Source organism: Rhinolophus ferrumequinum, chromosome X (assembly GCF_004115265.2).
Source record: "Rhinolophus ferrumequinum isolate MPI-CBG mRhiFer1 chromosome X, mRhiFer1_v1.p, whole genome shotgun sequence".
Taxonomy (NCBI): Eukaryota; Metazoa; Chordata; class Mammalia; order Chiroptera; family Rhinolophidae; genus Rhinolophus; species Rhinolophus ferrumequinum.
The window spans coordinates 116,556,313-116,573,381 of NC_046284.1; the positions used below are offsets into that span (position 1 = coordinate 116,556,313).

At 42.4% G+C, this 17,069-nt stretch overlaps 1 protein-coding gene across 5 annotated transcripts in view; it reads right to left on the bottom strand.

Moving 5' to 3' along the window:
* EGFL6 (EGF like domain multiple 6) overlaps positions 1-17,069 on the bottom strand; it is a 52,193-nt gene that overhangs the window by 26,597 nt on the left and 8,527 nt on the right. For 4 of the 5 annotated variants that reach the window (XM_033111290.1, XM_033111274.1, XM_033111291.1 and 1 more), the window contains exons 2-3: positions 7,434-7,546; positions 2,303-2,395 (exon numbers count right to left, since the gene is read on the bottom strand). In XM_033111290.1, the coding sequence (XP_032967181.1) occupies positions 2,303-2,395; positions 7,434-7,546 (206 nt within the window). The remainder of the gene's footprint in view (positions 1-2,302; positions 2,396-7,433; positions 7,547-17,069) is intronic. The other variant, XM_033111282.1, reaches the window with a different exon arrangement.

Here is a 17,069-nt window from a genome sequence, read left to right on the forward strand (position 1 = left end):
CTTCTCTGTGCTTTTCAGTGTTTTATATAAAAAAATTATACACATTAAGAAGCAATAATTTTTTTCTTCAAATGAAAAAGGATACAGAAGGAGATAAAACCTTGAAAGTGACCATGGGTGGAGGGGCTTGTGTTTGCAAATGCTGTCATGGGGGTACCTCCTGTCTTTACCCTTCAAGGAAGATAGAGAACTAGAAAACAAGCACATTCCTCCTAAGGCAAAAATTCAGCATGGCAGCAGGCAAAGTGTATCCTTGAAAAAAAGGAGTGGCCACTTTTGCCTCTGAAAAGGACCTTACGTGGGGATTTTCTGATGCTCTAGCTAGACATTTGAAAGCCCCTCTCCATTGCCTATCCCCTGCTCCCTACCATCTCCTGCAAGGATCCTAACCACTTCAAAAGAGGGAGTTGAAGAAAGCTGATTGGACACAATGGGGAATCCAGGAATACCCCTCACTTGGGCCTCACTGGTCTCTTGGAAGAAGCATTTTTGGGAAAGACATCAGTGGAGGACTGAGGCCTGTCGCCATTAATGGATATATGTGGGCTTTGATCAGCCTGCCCCAAGGCAGAGAGGCTGTGGGGGAAACACAGACAGTCTCAAACTTGAGCCAACTGGGCCACTCCCTTAATGTTAATATTTCACCGAGACTTGACAACCAGCGTGAAAATTATCTTCTCTATTCCAAATCTCTCAGAAGGTATCTTGGTAGAGAATCCAAGACATTTGGAAAAATAGGTTTTCTGGTGTGAAACCACTAGTAAGGGTACAGCTGAATTACTACTTATGAGAGAGAGCATGATTTTGGACGTATCTCTCTCTAGCAGCTGGCTGCGTTGCGGTTCTGGGAAGCACCTTAGGGCGCTGGCCTCTACACTGGAGGTAGGACATAGGAGATTGAGAGACGCCTCTCTCAGGCTGCAGGGCTGGCAGCTCCAAGAGACGCTGTTTGTGTATGCAGCTAACCTCTGGGTTTGGGGCAAGGGCTGGGCATGGCAGAGTGCAGTGGGTGCCTGCCCTTCTCTGCAACTCCATTCTCCCTTCTGGGACCCTGGCAGCCTTTTTCAAGGGCAGCTGAACTTGATTCGCAGCTCTTTGCTCAACTGCATTACAGGACTGGGGGCACTTTCTTAATTGTTGCAGGTTCTTTCATGCCAGGGTTTCTCAACCTCAGCATTGTTGACATTTGGGTCAAACCATTCTTCGTTGTGGGGGGCGGCCCTGTGCACTATAAGTAGCAGCATCCCTGGTTTCTACCCGCTAGATGCTGGTGGTAACCCCTTCAAACATCTTCAGATGTCTACTGGGGTAAGGTTCCCAGATTGAGCAAATAAAACTCCAGGATGCCCAGGTTCGCCTGGAATTTCAGATAAATGACCAGTACTTTTTTTTTAGTATACATATTATCCCATGCAGTATTTGGAGCATAAATTATTTGTTTATCTGGAAGTTAAACCTAACTGGGGATCTGTATCTTGTCTGGCAACTCTTCCTAAGAGACAAAATTGCCCAGATTGAGAACCACTATTCTCAATATTATAAATAAACTCCTTAATATCTTCAGCTAAATAGTCTTTGACAAAAGCCACAAATTGCCTTTTAAAATGTCAATTACAATAAAAATATGCATATCATTCAAACCAACCATTCCAGTTTTAGATATTTATTCTATAAAAATACCCATTCAAGGGGCAAGGATATACACTGAATGCTATCTGATTTAGCTTGGCAAATCATTGGAGACAACTTAGATGATAGTGGTTAAAGTATTTTTTATATAAAGAATGGAAGCATTCGTACTATGGACGAGGACACAGGCTTAAACAGTACGAGGTGGCTCTGTGTATGCTGCCACGGAAAGATGTCCATGTGAAATACCGAGGTCTGTACTGTCACAGAAGAGGCCTGCCAGGGTGTAGGACAAATTGTTAACTACGGCTAGAGCAGGGACTGGGGGTGGACACTCACTTTTTAATTTATATCCTTTTACATTGCTCGATATTTTTAGTGAAAAATATGCATTACTTCGGTAGCTTACAAACACAACAAAAGTATTTGTTTAGAGAAAAAGAGACCTTTTATCTGACATCTTGAGAAAAGCATCACAATGACTTTTCTATTTTTCTGGGAGAAGAGATTGACTGAAAATTCTAGTTCTCAAACCACTTTCATTTGATGTCTCGAGTTGAAACCTATGAAATCCTGAGCACTCTCCTGTGTCACAAGCCCAGGTGCAGTGATGGAAATGCTTCGGAAAGGTCTAGGGTGGGTTTGTACTAGGACCCTGGTCTGTTGGACTGACCTTGACTGCAGGTTTTCCCAGTGTATCCTGGGAAGCATCTACATTTGTTTGGTCCCACACACTCCCCAAACTTGCATCCAGGTTCACACGTAGCTGTGAAAAGAAAAGGTGTTTTGAACAAAGATAAAAGAACAGTAGCAGTTAGCACAGAGAAACGCACGCATGTCAAACTCAGCCACCTTCTGTACAGCAGAGAAACCCATGGGGACATATAAGGGATGGTCTGCTTCCTCTCTGGTCTGTTTTCACCTTTAAGATACTGGAAAGTGTTTTCCTTGTAAACTATATCATACCCTACTATTCCTCCACCCCAATGATGCAAGTTGTTTTAACTTTGCTTAGCACTTCCACACCTCCAGTGCCATTCAAAGATAAGAAAGCCTCCCAGACCACAATCAGCCAGTTTTGCATGTAAACACAAAAGATTTAATAAAGGAAGTATAATGTGTGAGCTGGAAGAGACTCCTGAAGCAAGTGCTCCGATCCCTCTTTTTCTTCCTGTCACTTGCCTCTTTTGCTTCCATATTTCCTCTCCTATTTTCCATTTGAATGACCAAAATCTTTTGCATGCTGTGTGTTATCAGTAGAAAAGAACAACCCACAGACTGGAGATGGGGAAGCACTACCTCCAGCCCTAAGGATGGGAACAAAAAGCCTGATGATGATGATGATGATGATGATGATGGCATGACAAAGGCAGGATTTGTTTTTCTGTTTTATTCTGTATTCAAACACTTGACACAAATTAGGCACTCAATCAATATTTGTTTGCTGAATGAAGTCGTGGGAGAAAACACAAGGACAGGATGTTTAACTGATTGTATTGGGGGCAAGAAAAAAAGTAGATTTCTTTTTTTCCTTCCAAAGATGCTGAAAAGTTTGAATCTAGCTCATAGGGAGGAGATAAGGAGAAAAAGCAGTAGATAGAAGAAAAAAAAAAGGAAAATGGGAAAACCCAAAGCAAAGAAGGGGAGAGAAAAAAAATAATGAATGAGAGATAGAAGAGGCGTAGGGATTCAAAGGCCCTCGGCAGTTTTTGGATCGACGTAGTAGGAGCTCAGGAAGTAGTCATGGTAAAAGGGAAGACTCAGCATTCGCCCTGGAATGCTGACTTCTCGGCTCATTGATTCCATGGCTCATAGTAGGGCCACCTTTAAACAAGCCTGTTGCTACAGACCCCAGCATCTTCCCCTTCACCCCAGACCCTCGTTTATATGAATGTCACCATTCATATCCGAGTTACCTGGAATAAGAATCTGTCATCTGTTTTCCCTTGTCCCCAAACCAGACAGTTACAACATCCTATCCCTGTTCCTATCACCAGATGGCTCACTGAAGAAATTTTTATCTAGCTAATTGGGAACCATTTTGTCCATATATTACACCCCACCCTTCCTTTCTCCCTGCTCTCCCCGCCACTGCCTGTGACCAGTGCTTGATGATACAGGAGTTCAATAGCTTAGCCCCTGGATTCTAGGCAGGACAAACTCTGTGGTGCAATGAACTCCCCAAGGCTCCCTGTGGGGTCAGGGAGCTTTGCCCAGCTTCTTTGCCTGTTCCTTCACGTCCTTACAGATTTCTCCTGAACGCACCCCTCAGGAATCCCCTTTACAGGCTCTGATCCTAGGAAATCTGCTGTCAGACATGAAACTAAACTGACATTCCAAAAGCATAGGTCTGATCATGCTATGCCTTGTACAGAAGTCATCAAATAATCTTTATTGCCTCTTGAATAAGCCACAGGAATCATAACTGTGATCTGGCCTCCATCATCTTTTGCAGCCTTAGCTTACTCTGTTCCCTACACGTAGGTACCACTCTGCTCAAACTAGATTGCCTGCCATTCCCTAGACCTACTCTTTGCTTTCTGCCTCTTCCTTTCTACTGTTACCCCACCTGGGTCACCCCTCCCTCTCCTTCCAGTGGTTAATGTCCTTCAGATCCTTCAAGGACTACCTTGCTTAGTCCCTTCTTCCAGAACCCTTCACAGATTTCTCCAGCCACATGTGAACTTTCACTCAACTCTGAGAGGGCCATGAAACTTTGGCGGGCTTCCCTCATGAAATCGATCAGTCTCCACCTTCTTACATAATTAGACATATATTTGGCTTCTATCTACTACCTGATTCTAAGCGCCTTTAGAACATGGACTTAAACATTCTATCTTTGTTTCTTGTGCTGTGTTTAATAGTACTGTGAACTTATTTGAGTTAGGTACTCAAATTGTTTTGAATAGTAAATAAAGTAATAGGTGTAGAACTTTTAACAGGGCAACACTTTATGGCTCTGAATAAATCATAAGTGAGAAGGTAGGGGGGAAAATGCTTCCCAGGAAAATTCTTCCACTTTTGGAGACAAAAGAGATACAATTTGATTTCCAGTGTCTATTTTGTTGTACATAACTACTTGGAGATGTAGCTTTAAATTTAGATGTTAGAAAAGTAGTCTTTGATTTTTTTAAAGTCCTGAAGACCTCTGACTGTTCCCTGGAAAGCTATTTCCAATGTGGTCCAGATAGTAAGGCCCAGGATCAGTGCCAAATAGAACACAGGAGAAATGGTGAATAATACTCTTGCTGCAATAAGGTCAAACTCCAGAAAGATATTTTCAATTCATAGTAACTTCGGATCTGAAATTTCAACAGCCAATCCATAGCACAGGGAAATTCCGTTTATGTCTAAAATGGCCCGAAATTCAAGTGTGCCTTAGACCAAGTAAAGCTCTTTTGTTCAGTTTTCCCCAGAACTCCTCCATCTGCAGCTTTTCATTAGGGATTTGTTCACAGACAACTCTTTAGCCCATCTGGCTAAATGATGTACATTTCAAGGTTAATGACATCAAGTTGAGCAGACCCTGCCTGGGGAGCAGAGACCAAGATCTAGAAATCTCTGGCATTGAGGCAGGGCCTTGGACGAATGGAGGGTGAATAGACGGATGGAGGTGAAGGCCTGGGTGGACTGGGGTCTCACAGGCTGGGGTCTGACTCTGCTTGTTTGGGCAGGCTGACCTGAGTTCTTGTCTCATTACCACGCAGCTCACACTGTGGCTTAGAAGTCAGAGACCTGCCAATCAGGGATTAACCGGCCTGTTATTTGGTGCTTCAAGGAGCCTGTGACTTTGCTGTCAAGGAGGGCCATGCAAATTGGATAAACTACGACAGAGATTTTAGATATAAAATTCATGGAAATGGTATTAACCTGAACATTTGACTGGGGCAGTGGGGGTGCTGACAAGCTCTTCAGCCTGCCAAACGTGCATAGTGAGCATTTTGCTTGAACCCTCTGCACTTGCTCTTTTAACACCTTGCTTTAAATTCTATCATGCCTATGGTATCGTAGTGTCCACAAAAGCATGAAGAATGTGATTGGCCATGTGCACCATGGCCAAACTGCTCTGATCCAGTTACAGAACAGCCCTTCCAAAAGCCAAGCTTCACCCTCATTTATTCACCAGAAACATACCAAGTTTTATGGCAGGAGGTGCTGATGTTCGTGTGACTGTAAAAGAGATTCCAAATCATGTGTCTGACCTGGCTTTTGCCCCTTTCCACCCGACTGACTTCAAATAAAAATGTGTTGTGTCTAGAAAAAGAATAAAGCGACACTTAATTCCTCCATCACCTGGTATTCTAACAGAAGTCTGTGATGAGTTATTAACCCTCCCTGAATCGAGGGTAATTTATGAGGTATTTTCTGTGTGTGCCAGGTGACTAGCATGCCCTTTAATGCTCACCGTCTTTACCTCTGAAGTAGGCAGTACTCTCTCCATGTTGCAGAAGAAACAGAGACTCAGTGACCTTGCCCAAGGTCACCCACATCATTTTGGTTCTCAAGACAATGCTTTGATCATGACCATCAGTGTGAGGACCTACCCTTCTAATTGACAAAGTCACAGGGGGATGTTTAACTTTCTTTATCTAGATGGGCAAAAATGATCTTCAAATATTTTTTTCAAGTATCTTCATACTCCTGTCAACTAGTCACAAAGAAGCTGTGATGGTGGGAGGTTTTGCATAATGAGCATGTAGGAGCAATATCAGTGTCTTCCACCATTTCCTAGATTTAGGATATTATCAAGCCCTGCCCTCATCTATGGTCTATCCAGATAATTTTGAACCAGATAGAAAGGAGAGGGTTGGGGCAGGGCAGACCAGCAGAAAGAAGGCAGCACTGTTATTCTTAAAAACAGCCAAATTGTGCTTACAGTTTACAATCTAATATGAGGCACACCAACACCTAAAGTGTACGGCACATGCAGTCGTGTGTGTATCCCATTTAACAGATGAAATTGAGATTCACGCATATGCGACCCAGGGACACAGGGACAGTAAGACCAGATTCCTGCCCTGAAGGAGTACACCTCAGCTCAGATGGTCAGCCGGGAAGAATGAATGCAGATTTGATTCGTCTACACTGCGAGTGCTGGTAATATAAAAAAGTCATATAAAAAATAAAATGCCACAAAACTCTATGCAAATCCCTGTCCTCCCCAGCCCTCCTGAAATTATCAGAGGACTCTCTCAGAGTTCCTAACACATGGTCTGAGAAACAACATCTAAAACGAATTGTGGTTCCTTACTTTGAAATTTGTACACAGAAATCAGAAAAATATTTAAAATCTTTGCATATATGCATGTATCCTTGAAACCATCTAGAAACTGGCACAATGGGCTTTCAAAATGTGAGTAACAAAATTATAAAGTAAATGGCTTACTTTGATGTTTGTGACTAAAGCCTACTGGTTGGGTGATTCATAATTAAAAAGTGTATTTCATTAGAAATCAGTTGGAAAAAAATTATAATGGGAGAGAGGTATTTATTGACCTATTTTTGCCCAACTCGGTTTCTCCAGATTAAAACAGAAATAATAATAAACAACCCAGTCATGCTCACTAAGACAGCGACAGAAAAAAGTGGCAAGGCAGGTCTCTTAAGACAAATCATGTATAGCGTAATGGTGTCAGCCACATTTTGGACAGGAAGACATCTCACAGGAACCCCGAGTTTGGATGTTGGCAGTTATCCATGTTTCTCTGCTGAGGAACCCCCTGGCTTTTGGTGTCACAGATAAAACGCTGAAGACCCTGGCCTAGCCCTCGAGCACAGGGTGGTCTGAGTTTTTACAAAATTACCTTCACAGACTCCCTTGCTGCTCTTCCTCCAGCCATAGCAGCAGGCCAGTTTGGTTCCATAGCGACAGACCCCAGGCTGGAGAGCTGGTGCCGACAACCCGTGATCGCTTGGACTGTGGATAAAGAGCCACATGTCAGTACTGAGAAAACAGAAAGGGCAACAGAGACCCTTCCCTGCTACTAAATGAGCAGCAGTGATGGCATTACCTGGCTTTTTCAACAAGCCTGCCCTAGTGCTAAATTCAATTTTAAAAACCTGAATTTCGGGTGGCCAGTCTGGGCTACCATCCCATGCCAGCACTTTCCAATAATTAGTGTTGTTCATTTTTTTTCTTCTGTGTTTTAAGAGAATTGGGTTGCGGAATCTATAAAACCAGCTCACAGAAAAGAGGCCTAAAGTTTGCTTATGAACCTCATAGCCAATTTTCCAGTCTGTTCTGTAGAGACACGGTGGCTCCCCAGGTCTGTGTCTGTTTCAGTGCAGAGAGTGGTAATGTGCCTCTGTGTCCCAGACTGGAGCACTGCATTGTTACCCCATTGGCCACCTGGGAACCATTGGCCAAACTGGAATCTCCACACACTATAGTCAAGTAAGAGCTGGAAGGGCTCCAGAGATCCTTCAGCAAAGCCCTCCCATGTTACAGATACGGCAAGTCCAGCCCGATGGAGAAGAGGCTCCCGCAGCAGAACCAGTGGGCGGGATTCCAGCCCAGGCACCTTCTCATTCCTCACTGCTTCCTGGAAACACAATTCGCTAAACTCTTTAACTGTAGAGCAGGGGTCGGCAAACATTTTCCATAAAGGGCCAGATGGTAAATATTTTATGCTTTGTGGGCCATACAGTCTCTGCCTGATTGCAAAAGCAGCCGCAGGCAATAGTAAACAGATGGGCGTGGCTGTGTTCAATAAAACTTTTTTTATAGACACTGAAATTTGAACTTCATATACTTTTCATGTGTCATATAATAGTGTATTCTTTTGATTTAGCTTTAACCATTTAATAAGGTAGAAACCATTCTCATGGGTCACATGAAAGCAGAGGGCCACCCAGCCTTGGCCTGTGGGATGCAGTTTGCTGACCCCTGATCAAATGAGCCCTGCCACCAAGTGCCCCTTAGTGTCCGCTGCATGTTTACATACTTAGTGGCCTCGTATGGGACAGGGTTGCTGCCAGATTCTGGAAGAAAAGACTTGAGCTGTATATTTTTATGGAGGGCTAGGGTTGTTTCCACACGCATATTAAATACACTGTAAAATGTTTCCCGGGCTCTTTAACAGACAAGCAATGCACATTTTACCACGTGCTTTCTGCTGCAGGACTGAATTTTATGCAAGCTAATAACATCTTAGTCAAGGTCGGGAAGTTAAAGAACCTTGCAGTTTTCTCTCCTGATCTGCCTCTCCCACCAACTTGATTATTCGGTTAAGAGTTACAAACACATGATCTGTGACATTTCATTAACTGAGAACACAAAATGCAAGGATGATTTTAATTATTACTTTTTCTCAAAGGGACTTTGTTTTCATCCTCTAATGGAATTAATTTGGGGGACTTAAAAGTTATTCAGTCAACCTCTGAATAGGATTTTTGAACCTCTACAACCTCTCCATGACTGATATTTTGAGCCAGATAACTCTCCGTTGTTGGGGCTGTCCTGTGCATCATAGGATGTTTAACATCCCTGGGCTCTGCCTACAGAAGCTAGTAGCACCTTCCCCTCCAGTTATGTTGCCAAAAATGTCTTTAGGTATTGCCAAATGTCCCCTGGGGCACAAAACTACCCAGAGTTAAGTACCAATGCACTAAAGTGAAACACTGATGGAACACTTGCTGTATTCTAAGCTGTCTTAGGCATACAGAATGATGAAAATGACCCAATCTTTGCTCTCTTAAGTTCACAGTCTATTGTAAATAGATATGCTACAGTACAGAGCAGCGTGGTAAGCAGCTTCACAATGCTCTCAGAAAGGGTAGTGACTGGGAAGTAATACAGCCATCTGTCGGAATCTAATCTGGATGTTACTAACAATTCTACAAGGGAAACCATAATCTTGACCCAGTCTGTGTGTAACCAACAACACCCAAAAACCACGGACTACTGAACATAAAGCATGCTGAGGAAATAAGTGCCGGTCCAAAAACAGTGATGTACTCAAGAATCTTTTTTTTTTTAGCATTTTAAACATTGAGATATAATCCATATAATATAAAATGTATCATTTAAAAGTGTACACGTCAGTGGGTTTTAAGATATTCACGGTGTTATGCAACTATCCCCATTATCTAATTCCAGAACATTTCCACCACTCCAAAAGGAAACCACATACCTAATAGCAGTTAGTCCTGATTCTCTCCTCACTCCATCCCCTGGCAACCACAAATCTATTTTTTGTCTCTGGATTCGCCCGTTGACATTCACATAAATGTAATCATATACTATGCGGTCATTTTGTGTCCGGCTTCTTTCACTTAGCATGTTTCCCAGGTTCATCTACACTGTGGCAAATGTCAGTACTCCATTCCTTTCTATGGCTGAGTAATATTCCATTGTGTGGACGGACCACATTTTGTTTATTCATTTACCAGCTGATGGACATTTGGTTGTTTCCACTGTTTGGCTACTGTGAATAGGGATGCTATGAACAATTGTGTACAAGTTTCTGTGTGAATATGTGCTTTCATTTTTCTTTGGTATATTCCTTGGGTATATTCCTAGGAGTGGAACTGCTGGGTCATATGATAACTGTATGTTTAAGTGTTTGAAGAACTGTCAGACCGTTTTCCAAGAAGGCTATATACTTTATATACCCTCCAGAAATGGATAATGGTTCCAATTTCTCTATATTCTTACCAGCACTTGTTAGTGCTCATTTCCTGATTACAGCCATCCTAGTGGGTGAGAAGTACTATCTCATTTTTTTAAATGGGATTCTTTTTTTTTTTTTTTTTAATTGGGGAAGGGGAACAGGACTGGGGAACAGTGTGTACTTCCAGGACTTTTTTCCAAGTCAAGTTGTTGTCCTTTCAGTCTTAGTTGTGGAGGGCGCAGCTCAGCTCCAGGTCCAGTTGCCGTTGCTAGTTGCAGGGGGTGCAGCCCACCATCCCTTGCAGGAGTTGAACCGGCAACCTTGTGGTTGAGAGGATGTGCTCCAATCAACTGAGCCATCCGGGAGCTCAGCGGCAGCTCAGCTCAAGGTACCATGTTCAATCTTAGTCGCAGGGGGTGCTACCCACCATCCCTTGCGGGACTCAAGGAATTGAACTGGCAACCTTGCTGCTGAGAGCTCACTGGGCCATGTGGGAATCGAACCGGCAGCCTTCGGAGTTAGGAGCATGGAGCTCTAACTGCCTGAGCCACCAGGCCAGCCCAGTACTATCTCATTTTGATTTGCATTTCCCTGATGGCTAATGATGATGAGTATCTTTCACGTGCTTACTGGCTATTTGTGTACCTTCTTTGGGGAAAGGTCTATTTAGGTCCTTTGCCCATTTTGTAATTCGGTAATTTATCTTCATGTCCTTCATATTTGAACCATAGATTGAAACTAGTTGGTAAAAACAGCTATCCCCATACCTTAGTGAATAAGGTAATGCAAAAAAACTTCCACCCAGATCCTCAGAGAGTCAGTTCCTTGACCGTACATGCCTGTAATTAACCTCAATGATGTGCCCAATTCTGCTTTCTCTTCCTTTGACAACATGGAGCTGATGATGTTCGGGGAGCAGAGTGATGGGAGGAATTAACTTTGCCTGGGAAAGAGGATGACGGTGTCACAGGGGAGATGACACATGAGTTGCAGTTAAAAAAGAAAACATGACAAACAGGAACGCTATATGGGAGAAATTCTGCCTATGGGACTTTAATTCCATACTTGTATAACAAATGTGTGACTGATTTAATTAGAGTCCAATCTATCAACACAACCTTAGATATGACCTGCCAACTTCTTGACTGCAGGTTTGCAAGCAATACGCCCCCCGACTCCAATAAGAAGGGCCTTACCTATTTCCTGATGCCAAAAAAAACCACCCAGCTTAATCCTCAGTAGGGCATTGCTGTGTATTGAGCAGTCTGCTAGGTACAAAGACGAGCACGGCAGAGAGAGTCCTTGGTAATGAGCTTCAGACGAGAAGGTAAGGGTAAGAGAGGCACTAAACATAGTCAGCTATAGGAGCGTAAAGCAAAGACACATAATCTGTTCAAAGGGATGCAGATGCTCTCTCTGAGGGTGCAGACTTTAAAAGAGACTGAAGATGAACAGGGTCAACCACTTGGAGTGAGAGCAAGAATATTACAGGCAGAGTCAGTGCAGGCTAAGAGGTAAGAGACACCAGGCATGTGCTTGAGGAACGAATAGAAGACCAAAGGACTGGACAACTGGAGGGAGATGAGCCTCAAAATGTGGGCAGTGGCTCCATCACAGAGGGTCTTGTGAGGGCAATTGGACCTCATATCCTAACGGCAAAAGGATAGCATCGAAGGGTTTTAGGTGGGAAGGTTATTTGAGAAGATTTTCCTTATCATGGCAGAAGTCTGTAAAATGGACTGGAGCGAGGCAGAATAGAGCATTTGGCTCAGAAGAAAGATTCTGGTAGCTTGGACTGGAGCAGTAGCAGTAGAGGTGGACAGAAATGGATGGAATCAAGGTAGATCCAAAAGACTTGATAATGGATTAGTCATTCATTCAACAAGTATTTGTTGGGTATCTACAATGTATCAGGCACTGGGTTAGTCTCCAAAGGTTCAATAGCAACCAAGAGGGACAGAAGATCTCTGCCCTCATGGAGATCATATTCTGGCCAACTGGATGTGGAGAGCAAGAGAGATACATTATCTGATAGACGGCAATGTTGTATTTCTGGAATGAGGAATGTGGATGGAGGAACATGTTAGGGAAGAGAGTAAATCATGGGTTCTCTTTGGGACACGCTGATTTTGAGGGCTCATCAGACAGACAACCTTGGAGAGATGTTCAGTAGGAAGTTGGATATTTGGGCCAGAAGTCTAGGAAGCAGGATAAGATTTGGGAGACATCTGCAGGTAGTTGGTTATTGAATCTCTGAGAATGGATGTGTGTAAGAAGAGAAGGAGGCTTAGGGCAGAGCCCTAAGGAAACCAGCATATGAGAAGTGGGCCAAGGAGGACAAAGATCCAGAAAGACACCCAGGCAATGCTCAGGAAGGTAAAAGAAACACCAGGTTAGTACAGTGTCAGGAAAGTCAAATGCAGAGAGTGTTTCTAGAAAGAGCAGGATCAGCTTTGATGTTAAGAGGCTGTAAAATACGGTGGTTAGGACTACGGTCTCCTCCCTGAGTTTGAATCCTGTATCTACTACATATTAACCTGTGACTTTCAGCAAGTTACTTCAGCTTCCTATGCCTCAGCTATCTCATTTCTAAAATGGGAATAACAAAAGTATTTACCTTAAGGGATTTTGTGATAATTAAATGATATGTAGAGCTTGAGACAGTGACTAATGCAGTAAATGCTCCCTAATTAATTATTTTTAATAGTACTAGTAGCCGGATTAATATTATTAGATGTGTTGAATAAGGTATAAAGTTGAAAATTGCTATTGACTCATAATCAGTTAACTACATCTCAGTTTGAAGTAGGTTTCTGCTTTAGTCTGAGTCCTTTGAGAAGCAGAAGCCAAGATGGGATTAAGCATGAAAGGATTTTATTAGGGGAAAGGCCTGTGAGAGAAAATGGGAAGGGAGCTGGGGAAGGCGGGGAGAGCCATTGGCCCACCAAGTCTGATCTTGAGTGAAGGAGAGAGGGAAAGAAGATTGGGTGGAAGTACCCAAGACTGCTGTGCAGTATAAGGAAGGTTTGGCCATGCTGATGGGGAGTCCAGGAGCTAAAGTCAACCTTCAGAGGAGAGCAGTGTTTCCCACAAAAGGGTCTGCCTTACCCTCTTTCCCCGAAAATAAGACCTAGCTGGACAAGCAGTTCTAATGTGTCTTTTGCAGCAAAAAATCACGTTAAGACTCGGTCTTATATTATGTTAGATAAGACCTGGTCTTATATTATAGTAAAAATAAGACCAAGGTCTTATATTAATTTTTGCTCCAAAAGACACATTAGAGCTGATTGTCGGGCTAGGTCTTATTTTTGGGGAAACACCGTAGTATCCCTGACAAGCTCGGCCTAGAAGGAGGCATAGCCTTGCTCAAATGTGAAGATGGATTTTCAAGAGCAGAGTAGGTGAGGCCCTCTGTCAATTACGCCCCCAGCGGTTGGAGGTCTCATGGCTGCTAGTTTCCACGTGACTTTACTTTTTAATGTAAGTAGGGATCAATTTTCACTGTAAGGGGAGATTGTTGTAGAATTTCACGTTAAGGAAAGTGACTTAGATAGCATCAAGGCCCAATCTATCATTTACGCAAGAAGAAACTAGGGCCAAGAAAGGCTGGATGACTTTTCATTGATATTAGAAGTCAGAGAGAACACACTTCACCAAACTAATGAAGAGGAGCAGAATCTGCCACCCCAAAATATGACTCTTTGGGCTGATTATTTTTAAGTAGCAGCAGACATAAGCTTTAAAAACCGAGAAGTTACCGGTTGATAAGAGGCATTTACGTTTATAAGGGAACTCTCCATTTGTAAGGAGGTCTCCCTCACTGTACCAGGGAGAGGAGGTGACTTTAAATCTCTAGAAACTCTCATCAATGGAGAAGGCTAGGACTTAAATCTGCATAACAGCCTGACCTTTGTTTACTGTGCTTTGCCTGGTCACCTCCCAGAACTGGTTCCCACCCCCACATCTTTTACCTTAGCTGGAAATGGTATGGAAGGTGGTGGCTTGGGCCGTCTCAGTTTTCCTGGGTCTCTCCCATGTGTACAGGAGGGATGCATGTTTTTAAACTTCTGTTTGTTTTCTCTTGTAATCTGCCTTTTATTGGGATGGGGGAGTCTCAGCCCAAACCCTAGAGGGTAGAGTTATATTTTTCCTCTTTTACACTATTCATCCATCCATCTATCCATTTGTTCATCCAAAATTTATTCCATAACTACACATGTCAGGCACTGTACTAGGTAGTAAGACTCTAGAGGTATATGAGAACTGCCCCTGCCAGCAAAGAATTTATAGTCTAAGGATGAAGATACACAACTATACAAATAATTATACTCCAACATGATGAATCCTACCAAAGGGGTGAGTTCTCAGGAGCTGGGAGAAGATATAGGAGTTGTTAGATTGTGGGGGTGGATAGGGGGTTTTCTGGAAGAAATGGGGCCTGATATGAATTCTGGTGACTGATGGAAATGGGAGGAATCCGTGTAGTGGGGAAGGTGTTCTAGGCAGAGAAAATAGCCTGTGCCAAGGATGGAGCCACTAAGAACATGAATTGGTGGCCTATAAACGCGAGCATAGAAAGTGACGTGTTGGGAGCTGGAGAGTGGGAAGGGAAGCAGAGAGAAGAGTGGGATGGAAAAAGAGCAGGACGATAAGCAGGGGCCCGAAAGAAAAGGCCTGTGTCCATGTGAAACATTTTGTCCATCCTGAAAGCTCCAGAGAGTTATGGAAGGGTTTCAAGCAATTGGAAATATCAAGGATTTTACACAACATGAAACAGCCTCCATAGAATTATGGTGAACTTAATAAGCGCCAACAAGATTACTAAAACTATTAGATGTGAAATCACACAAAACAAATTGAAATTTGTTGAAATACTATATTTTTCCAAAAGTCTAATTAGAAACTTTGGTGAAAGTCCCCTGCACAGGTGGGCAAACCCATTTCATATGTATTGGTCAAAGTCAATTACTTTTGATTATGCAGAATATTGCCTGGGGTTAACTAACAGGAGAAAGTTACCAGAAGATGAAATTCATATACTGTTTGCACATTACCACAATTCTCCAGAGACATCCTCTTTCTTGAGTTTTATTGCTTTCACATGCTTGCCTGTAGGTGAAAAGGTGAAATTGAGAAATCTGAGGTGTATTAATTTCTCCCAAGTCATCGTTTTTTGACATGCTACAAAGTATCACTTGTAAAACTCTCCAAAATGTTAATGACTAACACTTGGGCCATCAAAAACTTGTTAATAAAGTAAGATTTCTTATTCACTGTAAGGAATTCCTTCCCCAGTCACAAATGCATCTTCAAGTTAGCAGATACCAGAAATCTGTCATTAAATCTAGCCTTACTCTCATTTGTTTAAAAAATGAAAACAATAGTTAGGAACCAAGTCATGATTAGGAATTATAAAATGGATTCTGATGCTCGGGCAACTACATAATCAGAAAACACCAGTTCCACCTTCAGCTGCTCTGTGGATGCAGCGACATGTTCTGTGCATATTTTCTAAAGAGGACCAAGCAGCTTGAAACAACACTGAAGGAGAAACCGTCAGAGAACCATGCGAATCCATAAATGAGCAACATGCCTTTTAATTAATGGATGTGTCATCATGTGTTCACCCAGTTTTGAGAGACAGCTTCAAAGGGACAGCCACAAATGGGATTTTACTGGTTTGATCATCAAATTCCACATCTGGTCATGAAAAAGGAAAATTAGTTTAAAGGGGGGAAGTCACTAGTGAATAGAATTGCTAATAATTACTTGCTGATTTATAGATGCCAGAGGATATTGATTTATTACACCAAAAACCCAGTTCTGCATTCTATGTTTGCCAGTTTTTTAATGCACATGTGCAGCTATTTAAAATTATGAATAAAAATAAAATTAATTACTAAATGTTTCTGTTTAAGTTGAAACAATATTATTGAGGGGAAGAAAGAAATCCAGCACTGGCAAGCATGATATTGACAATAACAGCAGGGCACACTATCTCATAAAATCTTTTAAAAACTGCTAAAAAATGCTTTAACGCTTAGTTTCTAAATAGTTTTTGCATGACATTCCATGTTAATGTTAGCAAATGATTTGGATTACTTTCCCAGCAATCTCTCCTATCTTTGCTCTAATTCCACGCCTACTCACAAACTTTCCCATCACTAATTCAGTTATTCTTTTACTTTAATATCTCATTGTGAGTATTCTGGATAAGGGACATAAATTATTAGGTTAAACTATATGAAACTGTCATTTTTTTTTAAAGTTACAAATGGCCAAATAGCTGTGATTTCATATGTTGCAATTTAACGATCGTGGAAGAGAAGGTTAAGCACTCATCAAATCCGTTTCTGTCTTCCAGGCACAAAGCTACACTATACTTCCCAGCCAGCTTCCCAGTTAGGTGGAGCCACACGACTGGTTGTGGCCAATGGAAGGTAGGTGACCACCTCCAAGTCTGCTCACAAAGCCTCATGGGATCCGTGACGTGCTCCTTTTCCATCAACCCATTGAATAAAGAGCACTCTGTGGACCTGGAGGAAGATGGCACCTCTCAAGAGGGATAGAGCCTGGTCACAGGTGAAAGCATGCAGCAGTCTCTCAAACATGCCTTGGACTTTGAAGCAGGTAAAGAAATAAACTTTTACTGTGTTCAGCCACTGAGATTTTGAGATGCTTTGTTTGATACAGAAGTTAGCCTACTCTGATCAACACATCTAAACACATCTAAACAAGTATTTCAAAGAACTCTTTCTTTTCCTAAAGTCTAGTACACATGATTCTTCCCTTATATGTGAATCCATTCATCCCTCCCAAAAAAAAAAT